General features: G+C 46.8%; 2 protein-coding genes across 4 annotated transcripts in view; both read left to right on the forward strand.

The window, feature by feature from the left end:
• The first annotated feature begins 539 nt into the window (after window positions 1–539).
• On the forward strand, window positions 540–8,657 carry aaas (achalasia, adrenocortical insufficiency, alacrimia). The gene is made up of 17 exons (XM_057336206.1): window positions 540–635; window positions 731–830; window positions 1,013–1,143; window positions 1,386–1,441; window positions 1,524–1,615; window positions 1,695–1,741; window positions 1,820–1,918; window positions 1,991–2,134; window positions 2,208–2,328; window positions 2,603–2,727; window positions 2,834–2,894; window positions 5,677–5,767; window positions 5,851–5,923; window positions 6,060–6,127; window positions 6,233–6,314; window positions 6,398–6,482; window positions 6,641–8,657. Exons 2-17 carry the CDS (start codon window positions 738–740, stop codon window positions 6,767–6,769), a joined length of 1,497 nt encoding a protein of 498 aa, XP_057192189.1. The 5' UTR covers window positions 540–635; window positions 731–737; the 3' UTR covers window positions 6,770–8,657.
• A 6,570-nt stretch (window positions 8,658–15,227) lies between these two features.
• Window positions 15,228–18,185, forward strand: part of LOC130555761 (cyclin-dependent kinase 16) — a 12,000-nt gene continuing 9,042 nt past the window's right edge. Inside the window, exons 1-2 of one of the 3 annotated variants that reach the window (XM_057336219.1) lie at window positions 15,228–15,423; window positions 17,446–17,605. In XM_057336219.1, the coding sequence (XP_057192202.1) occupies window positions 17,476–17,605 (130 nt within the window). In that variant the 5' untranslated portion in view covers window positions 15,228–15,423; window positions 17,446–17,475. Of the gene's footprint in view, window positions 15,424–16,041; window positions 17,080–17,445; window positions 17,606–18,185 lie in introns of those variants that run through there. The other 2 variants (XM_057336222.1, XM_057336221.1) reach the window with 2 other exon arrangements.

Genomic DNA, 18,185 nt, shown 5'->3' on the forward strand with positions numbered 1-18,185 from the left:
TCTGATTGTTTGTGTGTTAAGGTGATATGTGTTGTTTTTTGTTTTGTTGTTGTTATTTTATCTTTTATGTGTTTTTATTGTGTGAGTTGTGAAGCACTTTGGGCAATGCAAGTTGTATTAAATTGTGCCATATAAAATAAAATGCAGTAGATAAATATTTATCCCTACAGACAAAAAACTTTATACTTGAGACACACTGTGATACTAATGTGGTGGTATGTCATTCTAAATATAGCCATAGTTTTTTAATAAGATAAATACCACATAACTGATAACAACACAACATAATTACAGCAGATACATCTGGGACCGTATTGATCATCACACAGGCACATCACAAACACATTGGCTCCTGCGCCAAACAAAGTTGGAAAATGATGTAATTAATAAAAACAAAAGAGGTCTTATTCTTACAAAAAAAGGAAACAATAACTATATATATATATATATACGTCTTGTAATTAAACAGGGCACAAGCGTGTATGCTAAACGTGAACTTCATTTAGGTTATTTTACCTTATTGATCGCGGGGGGACTTTTATTATGAAAGCTCATAGTTTGTCCAGTCGCTTCCTGCTGTAGAAGCGAAGGCGCGAGATCTCGAGTTGAAACAGCAGCGTTAATCTCATCAGAAAGTGAGTAACTGTCACTCACTAATAACAACACGACCCGATCTGTTGAGGTCACGTGTAGAATTGACAGTTGTTGTGTGAATGTGTGTGTTGTGTAGACGGATTATGTGTTCTCTGAGTCTGTTTCCGTCACCGCTCACTAGTGGTGCGACTCTGTACGAACACAACAACGAGCTGCTGCAGGGACACAACAAACAGGTTCAGATACTTCTATACTCTCCAAACACCAAACGAAATACGTGTCCTGACACAACAATGTGTGTGTGTGTGTGTGTGTGTGTGTGTGTGTGTGTGTGTGTGTGTGTGCGTGTGCGTGTGCGTGTGCGTGCGCGCGCGTGCGCGTGCGCGTGCGTGTGCGTGTGTGTGTGTGTGTGTGACAGCTGTATGATCTGCCCAGTCCTGAGTTCAGCAGAGATGTTCTGAAGGGTCACAGTCGTCCGGAGAGCAGCAGCAGTAAATCCGCTTTTCTGGACCACACAGACACGCTGTGGATGAGGAGTGCTGGAGCCTGGTGTGTCTCTTCTCTCTCTCATCTGCATGTGCGTCTTTCTTCAGTGGAACACAACAGAAGATATTTTGAGAAATGTCTCGGTGGTTTTGTGTTGTTTATCAACATTCTTCAAAATATCTTCTTTTGTGTTCTGAAGAAGAAAGAAACTTGCACGGGTTGTTTGACATGACGCTGAATAAGCGATGAAAGAGTTCTCATGTTCCTTTAACGACACGATCTCATGTTTGGTTTACATTGTTCAGGCGTGATGCTGGACTTCACGGTCTTCTGGATGAAATCACTAACAGTGCTGAGGAGGGTATGATGTAATAACACACTAGTGGTGTTGTACGTGTGTGTGAAGGAAGCGTGATGTCATAGGTGTTGAAATGTGTTTTTAGTGCCCAGGTGGTTAGCTGTGAGCTCGGGCTGTCTGTTGGCTCTGCTGCGATGGGCGTCTTCATTTCACGGTTCACTCTTTCCACATCTGACTGTGAGTATGGGCACGCACGTCTACACATCCTCCGCTCTCATGGATATAAACCTATACATGTCTGTTTTCTGTTGGCTAGCTGAGCGGAGATGAGATGGTGGCCGAGTTTTCACAGATGTTGGACTGGTATGTCATCAGCTGTTGACGTCTGCTTTGAATGAGTAGGAATGTAAGAAATCATTTCATGCAAGTATTTCTTTTCAGGTCTGACAGCGCTATAAGAAGCTTCGCTTGGCATGCTCACACTGACAAGTTTGCCGTGGCTCTACAGGACGACTCCATCAAAATCTACAAGTCTAACAGGTACCCTGCGTCGTACCTGACACACGCGTGTTATCTGTAGCATGTGTTAACAGCACTGTTGACGTGTGTCAGTTCCCTGAGCCCCACGCTGAAGCACCGGTGTCAGAGGTCAGTGTGTGACCTGCAGTGGAAACCTCTGTGTGGATCAGTGCTGGCGGTGGCCTGTCAGAGCTGTCTGCTCATATGGCACGTGGACCCCACGTCTCTCTCCACCAGGTACTGACAATCCCCTGCACGCTCCTCACACCTGCAGACCTATGAAACACCCGCTCACACCTGTCGTCTGCAGGCCGTCGTCCGGCTGCGCGCAGGTCCTGTCTCATCCGGGTCATTCCCCCATCACGTCCATCTCCTGGTCTCCCACTGGATCTCTGCTGGTGTCTGCGTCTCCTGTCGATACTGCCATGATGGTAAAGCAAGTCTGTGATTTAGACGTGAAGGATCTCTTTGATGTCCTCCAGATGATCAAGCATAAATAATAACATGTTTCTGGAAAGAATGGCCTACCCTGCCTTTCACTGTAGAGGACGTCACACAGCGATCCTTTGGCTTGACCTCTATCACTCATTTGTTTGTTTTGATCAGGTTTAGGATTTCGTGGCATTATTTGAACACACATGAACTGTTAGAGCGTGTAAGGGAGCTCATGGTGTGAGTTTGTCATGTTTGTGGGATGTGTTGCAGGTGTGGGATGTGGCAGCAGAAGGTTGTGTGCCGTTACAGCGAGTTGGTGGAGGTGGCGTCACGTACCTGTCCTGGTCTCCAGATGGCAGTCGACTGCTGGCCGCCACACCTTCAGCGCTCTTCAGGTGCGTCCTGACCGTCACATGACCTCCTCGCTGTTTAACAACAACAAACTGCCATCATACACAAACTACACACAGACTGAAGAGAGTTTGGGTCGGTGTGTTTCAGGGTGTGGGAGACGCGCATGTGGACGTGTGAGAGGTGGCCGTGTGTTAAAGGCAGCTGTCAGGTAAGATGACTCGGAGACTTCGTTCACACTGCCACCAAAATCCGATTGTTTTGCTCATATGTGACCCAGATCTGTTTACTGCATGACAGTGTGAACAGGACAAACCACATGGGATCTTAATCTGTTCTGAGCCACTTCCATATGTGGTCCTAAATCAGATACAGGTCTGATGTTTCGCAATGCTACCTCAGTCTGAACGGTCATATCAGAATTCATGCGACTTTTGCGTCATGATTCTGCACTAATTTAAAGCTTCACGCGCTATTCTGTTGACGGAAGTGCACTTCACAGGTCGGTTGCCAAACATCAAGCATCAGATTATAATAACCATAAGCCCTTGCACTGTCTACCACATGTGAGCCCCACGATGCGATGCAACAAATGACTATAGAATCCGTTATAATAAGAAATGTTGCCACTGGATACGGCGCGATGCAACATGACAAACGCCTCAATGGTTTCTATTGTCTTTTATGGCTTTGCATCCACCACTCGCGTGCGTGTTGACACGGTGGTAAAACATAAGCTATAGGTGTGGGTTCTACTCCATGCTGGGACGTGCAAACCGGCATGCACACAGCCCGAGAGCGGACTGCTCCGGGAATGCTCTAAAATCGCGCCGTGAGATCAATCCGCTCGGCACCGCATACAGTCAAACACACCCTCTGACTGCTAGACCCTTGCTTAATTCTGTATGAAAACATGCTGCCTGTTATGTGTTGCGATTCAGTTTATAACCATCACTGGTTCACACTGCAATCTGATATTGGCCACATTTTAAAAATAGTGTGAACAGCCGAACAAAACATCAGATCTGAGCAAAAAATCGGAATTGAGCATTAAGGCTTGCAGTGTGAATTAGGGCTGTGTATTGGCAAGTGCCTCCCGATACGATACATATCACGATAGTTGGGTCACGATACAATATATTGCTATGTATTTCGATACGGTACACATTTGCGATATATTGCAATACTTTAAATAGAAAATGTCAAAAGTAGAGCTAGAAATACAACATGCTGTGCACCACCGGGGTTTTCTGTGAGGATAAGTGTAAAAACATCCCTTACCTCTGCAGAGTGGCCATGATGTGTGATGCATGGACCTTTAGATCAGAGGTTTGGCTTCTCAAACTGTGGATTGCGCCCCTCAAGTGGGTAGCACAGGGGAATAAGGTGGCTCACACAAGTCACTTGGCTGTTGCGGTGCATTATGTTGTGGAGCTGCTCTTACACTTCTACTCAGCTGTCATTGAATCTGTCTTCTGCACTTCCATAACTGTCTGGTTCGGCTCAGCTGCAAAAACTGACCTCCGAAGACTACAACGGATAGCCCGGACTGCTGAGCGAATCACTGGCACAACCCTCCCCAATCTAGAAGAACTGTACTCATCCAGAGTGATTAAAAGAACTCGCAAAATCCCTCTGGACCCCTCACACCTGCACACTTTCTCTGTGAACTGCTGCCATCTGGTCGCCACCACAGAGCACCTAAACAGCCAGACATAGGAAAGTTTCTTCCCTCAGACCATCTACCTCATGAACAGTTAAATGTTCTACTGTGCAATAAAAACACAAGTGTAATACACAACTATATACTCATATTTATTATACATGTGTGTTGATATCATATTCAGCTATCCACATTCCCCTGCATAACTTGTATATAACACAGTATCATTTGTTTATAGCACATCTGTACATACAATATTCTGCCTATTGTCCTTTTGTCTAATATTGTGCTTTTGTCAGATGTGTATTGTCTCTCACATATTTATTTTTTATGTTTTGTTACCTGTGCCTTGTCACTTTTTTAACCTGTATGTGCACTGGACGCTTCTGTCACTAAGACAAATTCCTTGTGTGTCCAAACACACTTGGCAACAAAGCTCTTTCTGATTCTGATTACAGTTAAAACACTGAACATGGGCAGTTTAAACCCCTGGTTCATCCGTGCTGTAAATGCGCTGGTGTCACATCCGTGAAATGCACAATAAATGTCATTGTTACTTTTCTTACTTTTGGCCGTATGTATATGACATGATTTTAAAAAAATTATCGATAGTAGAGGTATCACTATCGATACACTATTGAAAAAAAAATATTGCGATAGTTACATGTATCGATTTTTTTGCACAGCCCTAGTGTGAATGTAGTCAGAGTGTACTCGTGCTGTCCTTTATGAACCGCACGTCTGACCCCCAGAGTTGTGTGTCACGGTTCAGGGCAACCTTGCCTAAAGAGAGTGGCCCCTCAGACTTTTGTTCTTTTATGTTGTGTGCCGTTGTTCTGAATAACGTCAGCCGATCACGCCTCAAGGTGATTTTAGTTTACTGGAATTAAATGTTTTAAAACGTTACTGTTCACTGAAATCAAATCAAATATTGACCTAAAAAATGATTGGCAAATCTAAACCAAAGGAAAAATGTAAATGTTGCTTCAAAATCAACTGAAATTAGTTGAAGGCACTAAAATTATAATAATAAAACTTGAATTAATAAAAAATGAATGAATCTTATATAGCAACAAAAAATGACAGAAGCATGTATCAGAATAGCTAAAACTTGAACTAAAATTAGCACAAAAACTAAAACTAAGCTCAAGCTAATTTAAAGTATGAATAAAAGTCAAATACATAAAACTACAGTATAATAACTCTGGCTTGTGTGAGAGCTTTGCGTGTGTTGGGGAAGTGGTGCTGTGAAATAAGACATGACATGACACACCGCTCATAAGATGATCCGATCACTGACTGTGGTGTGTTTGTTGATCTCTGGGTTCAGTCGGGCTGCTGGAGTCCAGACGGCAGCTGTTTGTTGTTCAGTATTCAGGGCGAGAGACTCATCTACGCTCTCACCTTCTCTGATCTCACAGGTACTGCTCATTGCTGGAATGGGTTTTGGATGTGTATGACATGTATGATGACCATGACTGTAGCTAACATGAGTGTGTTTCAGGAGGTCCTAAAGCTGCTACTGTAGTGGCTGATCTGTCAGAGACCAGCTTCACTGGACCTGATGGAGACATCACGTAAGTCTGCATCATGCCACATCTGCTCCTCTCTTGACCGTGAAGGTGTTTTAGTGTCAGTAAACCCAGACGCTGATGTCACAAGAGTCTCTTTCTTGACGCTACTAAACGTTGACTGGTCTCTTGTGTTGGCTAGTGTTGGCGGTGAGGTACGCTCTCTTGCGTGGGATCCTCGAGGGGAAAGACTGGCTGTGCTTCTCAAAGGTTTCAATACCGTTCTTCTTACGTTACTAACACAGTTCTTCAGGTTAGCGTGCCTAGCAGAGAGCGTTTGTTAGAAGAAACACAAGGTGTGTTTGCTGTGTGCAGGTGATTCTCAGGCCGTCAGTCACCCGTCTGTCATCGCTGTGTTTAAAACTCGCTCCAGTCCGGTTTTTGAGCTGCTGCCATGGTGTGTATGATATTCAAATGAGGAATATGAAGCGTGTGAAGGACTCGGATCTTTATTTCTTCTTGTGCTCCTCATCGGTTCAGCGGTTTTGTGATGGGAGAAGATGGAACAGAACCCAGATTCATGCAGTTTCATCCTCACTTTCAGCATGGTGCTCTCCTCACTGTGGTGAGCAAAGCTTAAGAATACTTCAAATGTCTTTCAAACCGTTTCATGAAACAAAATCCGTTCTAGGCGCGACTGCAGATGATGTTTGTACAATTTTTCATAAACCGATTGTAAATCTAAAGTTAAAAGGTGCTTGTGTTTCTCTCTTTTAAATGCAGTGCTGGTCTGATGGACGCATCTCTCATGTGCCGTTCTACTTCAGCAGCGCTGGACCTTCAGCAGGAGCCTCACAGCAGCCCAGCACAGATCACTCCACAAACAAACTCTACACTCACCGCACCTCATGAACACCACACCTGACCTGTCCTCACCACACCTGACCTGTCCTCACCACACCTGACCTGTCCTCAACACACCTGACCTGTCCTCACCACACCTGACCTGTCCTCACCACACCTGACCTGTCCTCTACACACCTCATGAACACACCTGACCTGTCCTCAACACACCTCATGAACACACCTGACCTGTCCTCACCACACCTCATGAACACACCTGACCTGTCCTCAACACACCTCATGAACACACCTGAACCTCTGGACTATACAAACCAGTGCACCTCGCTTTGGTCCAGTCACTTTACCTGTGACCCTCACAATCAGAAGAAGAAACAGTTTGTAACAAGTGCATTGTGTGATTATTATATTGCATGCATGTTTATGTAGAGTACCTTATAAAGATGTTGATCTCGTTGTGTATCATTTTCAGCGCAGATGAATGTTAAACAGAACACGTTGAGAAGATTTTTGGTTATATTCGACATGTTTTACATCATGTGCCAGAGCGGTCCATGTAAATCCTGGATACAATAAATAAAGCCTTGAAAGATCACTATCCTCAAGACCACTGTCCCTTCCTGCAGCGACTTCCCCTGGGCGTCTCGGCAGTTCCAGAAGTGTTCGAGTTTTTTTCTAAAAGAGCAAATTTCTCTAGCGTGGCATGTCCCGCTGTTCTCGTGGGTGCAACACACTCATCGAGGAGGGGGACGGACACAAGGTCTGCTTACAGTACGCTGGGGCAGCCCTTGTGGATACGTCCTGCCCACACTGCGGGCGGTTGACGATTCAGACGTTGCGTCACGGGTGGCTGTGTTCCCACACGACTCAGCCACCACCTCGTCTGCTTCCCGTTCTGTGACAGCAGTGGCTACGGCCCTGCCGTCCGCTACGGCAAGCAGTGAGGGTGATATGAGGATTACTGTGAGCGCTAATCCGTCAGCCACCGGCTCGCGGACCGTTCGCACCTCGTCTCGCTCGTCTGACTGTTCCCCATGAGACGGTCCAACCGTCTTGTTCCTCAACCACGTATTCGGAAACGGTGCGTGATGATGAGATGTCCGTTGCAGCATCGGAGGGTGACTTACTGGCATCTGACTCCGACGATTCCTCGGAGCTCCCTCTCTCGGGGAGTCGAGCCCAGGAAGAAGTGGACGTCGAAATGTCAGCCATGCTTTCCCGGGCTGCCAGCATTGGGTTGCAGTGCATCGGACTGCCTCTCCCAACGCTCGCGGCTGGATACATGGTACCTTGGGTTGAGAGCGGCTCCCAGTGCCGTGTTTTCCCGGAAGTGCATGAGGAACTTAGTACGACCTGGAACGCCCTCTTTCGGTGCATGCACGTCAACTAGTTCCATCGCTCTTTCTTCCCTCGATGGTGGGGCAGCTAGAGGATACGTCGATGTCCCCCAGGGGCTCGACCTAGACTCCCGTCCAAAGCATGTAGGTTTTTTCGGCATCTTAGGTGTCGAGAGCTTACTCTGCTGTGGGCCAAGCTGTCCCCTCTCTCCACGCTATGGCCATCCTGCAGGTCAGGCCAAGGCGTTGAGAGAGCTCCACGAGGGTAAGATTGACCCAGCGCTTATGCAGGAACTCTGCGCCGTCACCAACCTCGCGCTACCGGCGACCAAGGTGACCGCGCGGGCCCTGGGTCGGGCGATGTCCACACTTGTGGTCCAGGAGAGACACCTCTGGCTGAACCTTGCACAGATGAGTAATGCCGAGAAAGTCCGCTTTCTTGACGCACCCATCTCGCAAGGGGGGCTGTTTGGTGATACTGTCGAGCCGCAGTCCTCGACAGTAAAGAAGCAGACAGAGGATATCAAGCATATCCTCCCACGCCGTGATTCGGCCGCCCTCTGGCCGTCGAGATCCCATGCACCGTCTGTTTCCCAGTAGCACTGGTCCTCTTCGACGCCTTACGGTTTTGGTTCCCCCCACTCAGGCGGCCCCCCGGAAGAAGACATCGAAGAGGAGACCACCACCTCGTCAGCAGCCGTGGCGGAAGCTGAAGTGGCCCTCATGGGAAGACCCCAGGGAGATCGAGAATACCTTCGGGCCCGACCCCAGCCATTCCATCGCTGGTTGGTCGATCCGGGACGGTTCCTGCCCTTTCCCAACAGCCCACTTCCCACAGAGTTTTTGCTCTCTCTGGGTGTTTATCACTGCCGCTCGCACCCTCTACACGATGGTGTTCGGCAACTCGACATTGCATCACGGCGAGACCCAATGTCGATGATAATCAGCAGCCTAAGCACCCTCAATCGACGGTGCATTGTGCTACATCATCGTCTGGGTATTATCACAGCCGCTCTCACCCTCTACACGACAGTGTTCGGCAACTCAACGTTGAGGCGAGACCCAATGTCGAGGATAATCATCAGCCTAAGCACTCTCAATCGATGGTGCGTTGTGCTACATCATCGCCAGGCAGGTAAAACAGCAGAGCCGATCTCCTCTCCGGGGGCCCCCCCACGGCGAGGGATCCGCACTGCCAGCCATCGAACCACCCCTCGGGAGGTCGATGAAGCAGAACGTACCCCTAGCCCTCCCTGTCTCGGTCCCTGGGAGCCTGACAAGAGCTTCCCAAACCATCACGGTGACTACGGGATACGATCCGTCTCGGCTACGTGGTCCAACTCCCCAGACGCCCGCCCAAGTTTCGGGGCATCCTCTCAAACTTCAGTCAGAGGCAAGGATGCTCCCATGCTTCGGGCCGAGGTCGCCACCCCTCTGGAGAGGAAGCGATCGTGCTCGTCCCTCTAGCCAAGATGTTCAACAAGTTTTACAGCCCGTACTTCATCGTCCCCAAAAAGGGGGTTGCTAGATCTGCGTACCCTGAACAGGCACCTACTCAAGCTGCTGTTCAGGATGCTCACGTAGAATCGCATCCTGGCATCTATCAGATGTCAAGATTGGTTCATGGCAATCTACCTGAAGGACGCTTACTTTCATGTCTCGATTCTCCCTCGTCATCGCCCGTTCCTACGGTTCGCTTTCGAGGGTCAGGCATATTAGTACAGAGTCCTCCCTTTCGGAGCCGCCCTCACTCCCTTCAGGGAGAGAGGTGTGCGGGTACTAAACTATCTCGACGACTGGCTCATCTTGACACACTCGCAAGATCTGTTATGTACACACAGGGACCTAGTGCTTCGGCACCTAGATCGATTGGGACCACAGGTCAACCGAGAAAAGAGCAAGCTGTGCAAGCCCTGTGAAGAGCATCCTCTTTCTTGGTATGGACCTCAACTCTGTCTCCATTACAGCGCAACTGACTACAGAGCGCGCTCAGTCAGTGTTGAACTGCCTGGGCGGGGATCCCTCTCGGGCAGGTCACGAGGTGCGTCGTGGGGACGACAGATGCCTCCCTGCAGGGTTGGGGTGCTGTGTGCAACGGGCACGCAGTGTCGGGGCGATGGACGGGCCCCCACCTGCGCAGGCATATCAACTGCCTAGAGTTGTTGCATGTGCTACCTGCACTGAAGGGGCAACCTCTCGTGCAGGAAAAGCACGTGCTGGTCTGGTCGGACAGCACAACTTCCGTAGCGTATATAAACAGCCAGGGTGGCGTTCGCTCATGGCAGCTAACACGACTCGCCAGACGCCTCCTCCTGTGGAGTCCGCAGGTGAGCAGATCCCTGCGAGCCACACATATCCCAGGCGACTGAACCAGACAGCCGATGCGCTCTCTCGTCAGTTGACGCCTCGCGGAGAGTGGCGACTCCACCCCCGCACAGTCCAGCTCATTGGGTACAGTTCGGGCGGGATCAGGTAGACCTGTTCGCCTCCCTGGACACCACCCATTGCCCGCTAGGGTACTTCCCATCCAAGGCCCCCCTCGGCACAGATGCTCTAGCGCACAGCTGGCCGTGGGACAAGCGGAAGTACGCCTTCCCCCCAGTGAGCCTCATTGCACAGACCCTGTGCAAGGTCAGGGAAGAGGAGCATCAAGTGTACTAGTTGCGCCATACTGACCCAACCGGACTTGGTTCTCGGAGCTAATGCTCTTGACAACAGCTCCCCCTGGTCGATTCCCCTGACGAAGGACCTGTTGTCCCAGGGGAAGGGCACGTTATGGCATCCCAGGCCAGACCTCTGGAACCTCCATGTCTGGCCCCTGGACGGGACGAGGAGCTCCTGAGTGGCCTACCCCCTGCGGCGGTTAAGACCATCACTCAGGCTAGGGCCCTGGCCACTAGGCGGCTATACGCCTGTAAGTGGTGCCTTTTCTCATCCTGGTGCTCTTCTTGAAGAGAAGACCCACGGAGTTGCTCGATCGGGAACGTGCTGTCCTTCCAGAGACTCGAGAGTAATCTCTCCCCTTCCACACTGAACGTGTATGTAGCCGCTATTGCCGCTCATCACGACCCAGTTGCTGGTAAGTCTCTAGGACAGCACAACCTGATCATTTGGTTCCTAAGGGGCGCGGCTCCGTACCCTCTTGCGACCTTGATGCTTTCCTGGAGCCCCTCGGAGATGCCGCTCTTTCTCACCTCACGATGAAGACGGCTCTCCGGATGGTGCTCAAGAGTGTAGCGGACCTACAAGCATTCTCCGTGTCCACTGATTGCCTAGAACTCGGGCCCGGTGATTCTCACGCTATACTGAGACCCCGGCCCGGCTACGTGCCCAAAGTTACCACCACTCCCCCTAGACACCAGGTGGTGAACTTACAGGCGCTCCCCACCGGGGAGGAAAACCCAACCCCATTCGTGTTGTGTCCAGTACGCGCATTGCGCCTCTACTTGGACCGCACGCAGAGCCGCAGGAGCTCTGAGCAGCTCTTTGTCTGTTTTGGAGATCAGCAGGGAGGGCTGTCTCAAACAGAGATTGGTGCACTGGATCATGGACGTCGTCACTACGGCGTACCTGTCCTAAGATCGCCCGTGCCCACTGGCAGTGAGAGCTCACTCCACACAGAGTATAGCCTCCTCGTGGGCACTGGCTCGAGGCGCCTCTCTGGCAGACATCTGCAGAGCTGCGAGTTGGGCTACACCCAACACCTTCGCGAGGTCCTACAGCCTCCGCGTAAAACCGGTATCAGCTCGAGTCTTGCAGGGCATCAGGCAAGACCGACGGCCGGTAGTGTGTACGCCTATGACAGTACTTTCCCCCCTTTTTTCTAGGTGGGTCAGCGTACTAATTTAGCCTCCCTTCTTTCCCCACTGGGTGAAGAACAGGCACTCCATCCATCACTAAGCAAGCACCTCCTGCGGGCGGGCTGGGCAGAGCAGGAGGTGCATAGCTCTAACCGGACCTAGTGCTACCGGACTTTGTAACCCCTCAGCAGGACGGTTCCGTCTGATGTATCCTCATGATTGGTTCCTTGGTTACCTTGGTAACCCATGACCTTCCCTAGGTGGACCTCCACCTTGCGGTTAACTCTTCAGTCCGCACATTCCTCCCATGAGTTCTCCCCTAACGGTGAGACCATGTTGTTATCTCCACTAAACTCCTCCCTCCGGTAGGAAGTGGTCTCTGTAGCGCATCCCCCGCTTGAGGAAGTAGCGCTTACCCAGTGGCCTTACGGTTCCGGGCGGCTTCTCGCTGTTAGAGAAACAAGGCTGCCGCCTGTGAGGCCGAAGGCAGGGGCCTTCCCACCTTTCAAGTAAAGCTCTGGGATCCCCTACCTACCCACTGGTAGGTTACAATTTCGCGGTAGCGCTCACGGCTGACACGCCCAGGCCAGTCAGCGTCGCTTTGCTAGAGATTGTGACAGGGCATAGCGTTGTGGCATTTTCCATAGGAACCCCATCTGTCGGCTCGACACAACGTCGAGAGACCGACAGAAAGGGAACGTCTTGGTTACGGTTGTAACCTCAGTTCCCTGATGGAGGGAACGAGACGTTGTTTCCTTTATGCCACAACACGTGCTGCCCACTGCAGCAGTCGTGAGAGGTCTCAGGCTCCTCAGAACAAAGGTGAATGAATGCAGCACGCCGTCTCCCTTTTATACCCGGATATCCGGGGGCGGAGTCCGGCATTTTCATTGGCCTTTTCTAAAGAAGTCGGAAGCGATAGGTTCTCAAGAGCGAACCCATCTGTCGGCTCCACACAACGTCTCGTTCCCTCCATCAGGGAACTGAGGTTACATCTGTAACCAAGACGTTTCTGCATTAACAGAGAAGTTGTAGTCAGTTGGGTTTTATTCCAAACACTTTGTTAACATGAGTTATGCTTTAGCTAACAATTGGCAATATTTCAACAGCATTTATTCATCTTAAATCATGTTCATTTGAACAAATACTGTTACATTACATCAACTGAGAGAATAATAAATGTTGTCAAACTTTATTGGGCATTAACTAATGTTAACCAGGGTGTTTTTTAATATGTTATCATGTTTTTATTGTGTTAGTTAGCAGAGTTTGTTGAGTTATTATGGCTTAAATCAAAACAAAAGCAACTGCAGTTTGATTGTTATTAGTTGGAATGCATAATAAAAAAACATAAGAACGGAGTTATCTCATTCTGGAATCAAACTTTTCATATGTTCTTTTTTGTACAAGAGTGTTTTTGTTGTGGTCATTTTTGTTTCTATTCGGCCTTTTCCCATGACTTCCTTTAGTTTTAAAAGCAACCAAATGCGTTCAATGATCATAATGTTGATGTGTTTGCAGAGGTGGACAGTAACGAAGTAAATTTACCTGAGTACTGTACTTAAGTACACTTTTTGAGTATCTGTACTTTACTTGAGTATTATTTTTTCTGAGTACTTGTACTTTAACTTCACTACATTTGAAAGACAAATATCATACTTTTTACTCCACTACATTTATAAAAAGGTCCAAAAGTAGAAAATGGTTTCTATGCAGCAGGGTTTCCTGTGTGCGCAATTTATCTGGCTTGCGATCTGCCAGGACCTTTTACTGTTGCCAAGTATTTCAGTTTTTCTATGCTCGCGGTTTTCCGGCAAGCTTTGAATGGCCATTTGGCAGATTTTTTTACACAACTCTGGGATCTTCCCCGCTAAACTAATGTAAACGTAGGCGCTGCTACACCATTGATAGCGCTCTAAAAAGACAAATAGAACAAAGAAGACAAAAAGGGCACATGTTAAAGTGTGGTGTAATCATCTGTGGGTTACGATCAGTCAAAGATCATAGAAACATCGGCATGAAAATGATCGGCATAACGGCTAAACTGTAAATAAGCATCACATACACCTTGAGCTACGCGTGCGTGTTAACTTCTGATCTGCTGCTATATCATTTAAAGCGATTTGGAAAATGAATGATGTTTTTACTGAAGTTACTGTAGTTGAAGTATTCCTGTTGAAATAAAAACAATAGAACCCTGCCCAATATACAACATAAAATGTAATGGATTTAATGGTTATAATGGGAATTGTACTATGGATACTTGTTGTCTAGTTGTATGTGATGGATTCTATTGGTGGGATAGTAAATCCTATTGGGATAAAACCCCAAACACACTACAAAGAGGAATTTAATTAAAAAATCTCATTCTAATTCAAAAATTCATTGTTTTTTTCAGCAGGGATGGTATTTGCAGTAAAACCACAGTATCCACAAATTTACCATTTTCTATATATCGGAACCATACTCCAATTAATAATCTTTAGTAAAACCACAGCAACTAAACATACCATAGTTTCATTATACTAGCTATAGTTTATGTTTGTAGTTAAATTATGGTAATACAAATGGTAATAAATCCAACAAACACATGGCTTCTACACTTGACTATTTACAAGAACCTTACTACTTACTGGTAAATTGCTGCTAAAACTGGTTAAGGGAATATACAAAATAAAAGAACACTGCTCATAAATACATATAGGCCTAGGGGGCTAATGAGGATAATTAGGCTAAATGATCATACAGGATTATATCTAAACTAAACATATATGTGCTAAACATATAAAGCTCTTAAAGGAGTTGCTCGCTGCAAAATTTGCCCCCATTGACTTTCCATAGTAGGAATAAAAACGACTATGGAAAGTCAATGGGGGCAAATTTTGAAGTGAACTACTCCTTTAATACAACTGATACTGTGAGCTGCTCAGTGTATTCAGTAGGTTGCTTCAGAGGCATAAGGTATACGACAATAAAACAATGCACAACTGACATAAAGGAAATTTACTTTTAATACTTGAGTACTTTTAAAAGCACGTACTTCTGTACTTTTACTCAAGTAAGAATCTGTCTTTACAACTTTTACTTGTAGTGGAGTAATATTTGACCAGTAGTGTCTGTACTTTCACTCAAGTAAGTATGTTGTGTACTTCGTCCACCTCTGTGTGTTTGTCATAGGTGAACTAAACCCCAATTTACTGGTTTGTTTTTCTTGGTTCCTTTATTTAACCGAATTAAAAAGTCAAACAAAGTTGAATTCTGTACGTTAGTTAGAGAGAACAGATATTTACTCGTGTCGTCTTTTAGGTTCCATCAGTTCTCCTTATCGCTGTTGTGTGGTGCGGACATGAGCGCGCGCGCGGTTCATTCCGTTATGGGATGTTTTACAGCATCATCACCGGTCACGTGATCGCGAGGAGTCCCGGTGTCGGACGGGAGAAATGTCCGGTCATCTCTTCACGACTGATTTAGATATTCACGTGTTATTTATCGACACATCAGTGTGATGATATCGGTGATCGCTGTCTGTTAGCGGAGAAGAGTCGCGTCGCGTCGCGTCTCACTGCAGGTACTGTACGAGCACACGCGCTTCTTTATTTCATCACAGTTGTGTTGTTTCACTCCTTCTGACATCCACACTGTTTGTATTCTCATACATGACATTCAACAACACTGAGCGTGATTCAGTCTGACATCACAACACACACGAGACGAGAGCGTTTACTTTCATTTCCTGCACATGACAACTTCTAGGCCAATATTGTGTTACCAAAATGTGTGTGTGTGTGTGTGTGTGTGATTTAACTCATTAAATGAAGCAGTTTGAGAAATGATGAACAACTATAGTACAGTACATTATGATGTATTTAGATCATTCAAAGCAATTTAAATAAGATTCTTTAAATAATGTTCTTATATCCTTATAATGACATCTGAATCATTTTCATGAGAAACTTTCAGACGAATCATAATTTAGTCAAGCAATTCATAGTCTCTAAAATATATACTGTATATATAAAAATATAAATATATCAAATATATTTTCTTACTAATGTGAGTAAGTAAGGAACACATACAGTATGTACATATACAATGTATATATATACTGTATATATATTGAAACCTCTCAATCTTCTGAAATATCTTCTTTTATGCATGTTCCTCTAAAGAAAGAGTCATATACAGATTTACAGCCACATGAGGGGAAATGAATGACAGAATTGTGATTGTTGTGTGAAATGTCACTTTAATCTTCCTGGTCATTGGTTACTAAAACACCCCGAAGGTCTTCAACACCGCTCTTAACCAAGTGTACATTTGTTCTGAAATAACTCATGTACTGCCACTTCAGACTTGGGGCAGTTGTGGTCTAATGGTTAGAGAGTCGGACTCGTGACCAGAAGGTTGCCGGTTCGATTCGGGTAACAACTGAGGAGCCCTTGAGCAAGACACCTGACCCCTACTTGCTCCCCGGGCGCTGCAGTGATAGCTGCCCACTGCTCCGGGGGTACGTGTGGTCACTACTCACTGGATGGGTTAAATGCAGAGGTCACATTTCGTTGCCTTGTACTTGTACATGTGCAATGACAATAAAGTTGAATCTAATCTAATCTAATCTTCAGAACAAGCATAATATGTGGAAAAACAGAAGAAATCCTGCCTAACACAGCATCAAAATGAACTTTTTAAGTGAATCTGAGGATTTAACTCCATACGTTGATTTTAGCTGTCATAAATTATTTCTCTTTGAGATGATCATCAGGTTCACATCACCAATCAGATTGTTTTAAAGGGGTGCTGCAACGATGTGTCATGCATTCTGACTTCTTCACACTGTTAAACGTGCTGTCTTCTCATGCTTAACATGGTCAGCTTGTCAAAAAAACAGTTGGGCGTATTACGTAGTATTTCTGTGCTCGATACACTCCCCCAGCGATCATACAGGTTTCGGAAAGTTTTTCGTAACCATTTTTCTTAGTCATTTATTGGACAATTCCCGGAAAAGCATGCGGCAGCAAGGAGAGCAGGAGAAGGAGCATGCGCAGACGTCACTTTCACTGGTGTGCAGGAGAGAGAGAGAGAAGTTCAGGTGTTTGTTTGCTCACTGCATTTGGGTGATGAATGTTCTATAAACGGTGGATATAACGCTGGATTTGGAGATGGTTTGAAACTGATATATGGAGCCGTCCCAGCGCTAAAAGATGCCGGACATGAACCGCATGCGGTGAGTGAAACTGATGTCTGTGTTTTGTTGGCAACGGGTGCGCACGTGCTTTAGTTCAGCCTGTCCCTCCCCCCCCCGCACGCGCCGTATGCTTTCGGAAATAATCCTACAGCTGTATCTATCTTTTATAAATGCGATCAAACTAAATACTCTTCGAAGATACAAAGTATACAATACTATATAGGTACTCAAGATTAATATGAGATTGGCAGAAACCGCGTGTGTTAGGACCGCATTAATGTTCACTGACCCGTCATACGGTGTCAATCTGGTCTGGTTTGTTTATGCCTTGTAAATAAGATAATTTGATCATTCTGGCTTCTGCTGTATGGTCATGTATTCGTCATGTGTCATTTAAATGTACAGAATCTTCTGGCCGTTGGGCAGAAAGCTTTGATGGACCGCATGAAGATCATTAAAAAGCGTCTGTCCATGAGCTTACACAGTGTTCGCCATGTGGACGACAGTCTGACTGAACTTCCAGAACATTCTGGACTGGACGAAGCTCCCAAGTCACGAGACGGTGGTGAGAAACACACACACACACACACGCATGCACACATGCATGTTTACACTCACACACACACACACACATGGAATAACCGTTTTATAAGTAAGGGATGCCAAGAACCACCCGACACGAAGCTGTTCCACACACCAGTTCTGACCCTGAATCTGCGTGCGTGTTTGTGTGTGTGTGTGTGTTTGTGTGTGTGTGTTCATGTTTGTATATCCCGGTGGGGACCTAAACCTGAATACACACCAACACATGGGGACTCGTGTCACCGTGGGGACCAAAATTGAGGTCCTCATGGGCACAAAAGCTTATAAATTGTACAGAACAATATTTTTTACAAATCTAAAAATGCAAAAAGTGTTCTATGATCTTTAGGGTTAGGGATAGGGGATAGAATATACAGTTTGTACAGTATACAAACATTACGCCTATGGACTGTCCCCACGGAGATAATAAACCAGACGTGTGCGTGTGTGTGTTTGTGTGTGTGTGTGTGTGTGCGTGTGTGTGTGTGCGTGTGTGTGCGTGTGTGTGTGTGTGTGTGTGTGCGTGTGTGTGTGTGTGTGTGTGTGTGTGTGTGTGTGCGTGC

This window comes from Triplophysa rosa, linkage group LG6, assembly GCF_024868665.1.
Source record: "Triplophysa rosa linkage group LG6, Trosa_1v2, whole genome shotgun sequence".
Classification (NCBI taxonomy): domain Eukaryota; kingdom Metazoa; phylum Chordata; class Actinopteri; order Cypriniformes; family Nemacheilidae; genus Triplophysa; species Triplophysa rosa.

Bases quoted from the DNA above. Each gene is read 5' to 3' on its own strand.
- aaas (XM_057336206.1), top strand. From the start codon at position 738: ATGTGTTCTCTGAGTCTGTTTCCGTCACCGCTCACTAGTGGTGCGACT. The intron at 1,442-1,523 runs GTATGATGTAAT...ATGTGTTTTTAG, and splicing joins CACTAACAGTGCTGAGGAGG to TGCCCAGGTGGTTAGCTGTG. The intron at 6,483-6,640 runs GTGAGCAAAGCT...TTTTAAATGCAG, and splicing joins ATGGTGCTCTCCTCACTGTG to TGCTGGTCTGATGGACGCAT.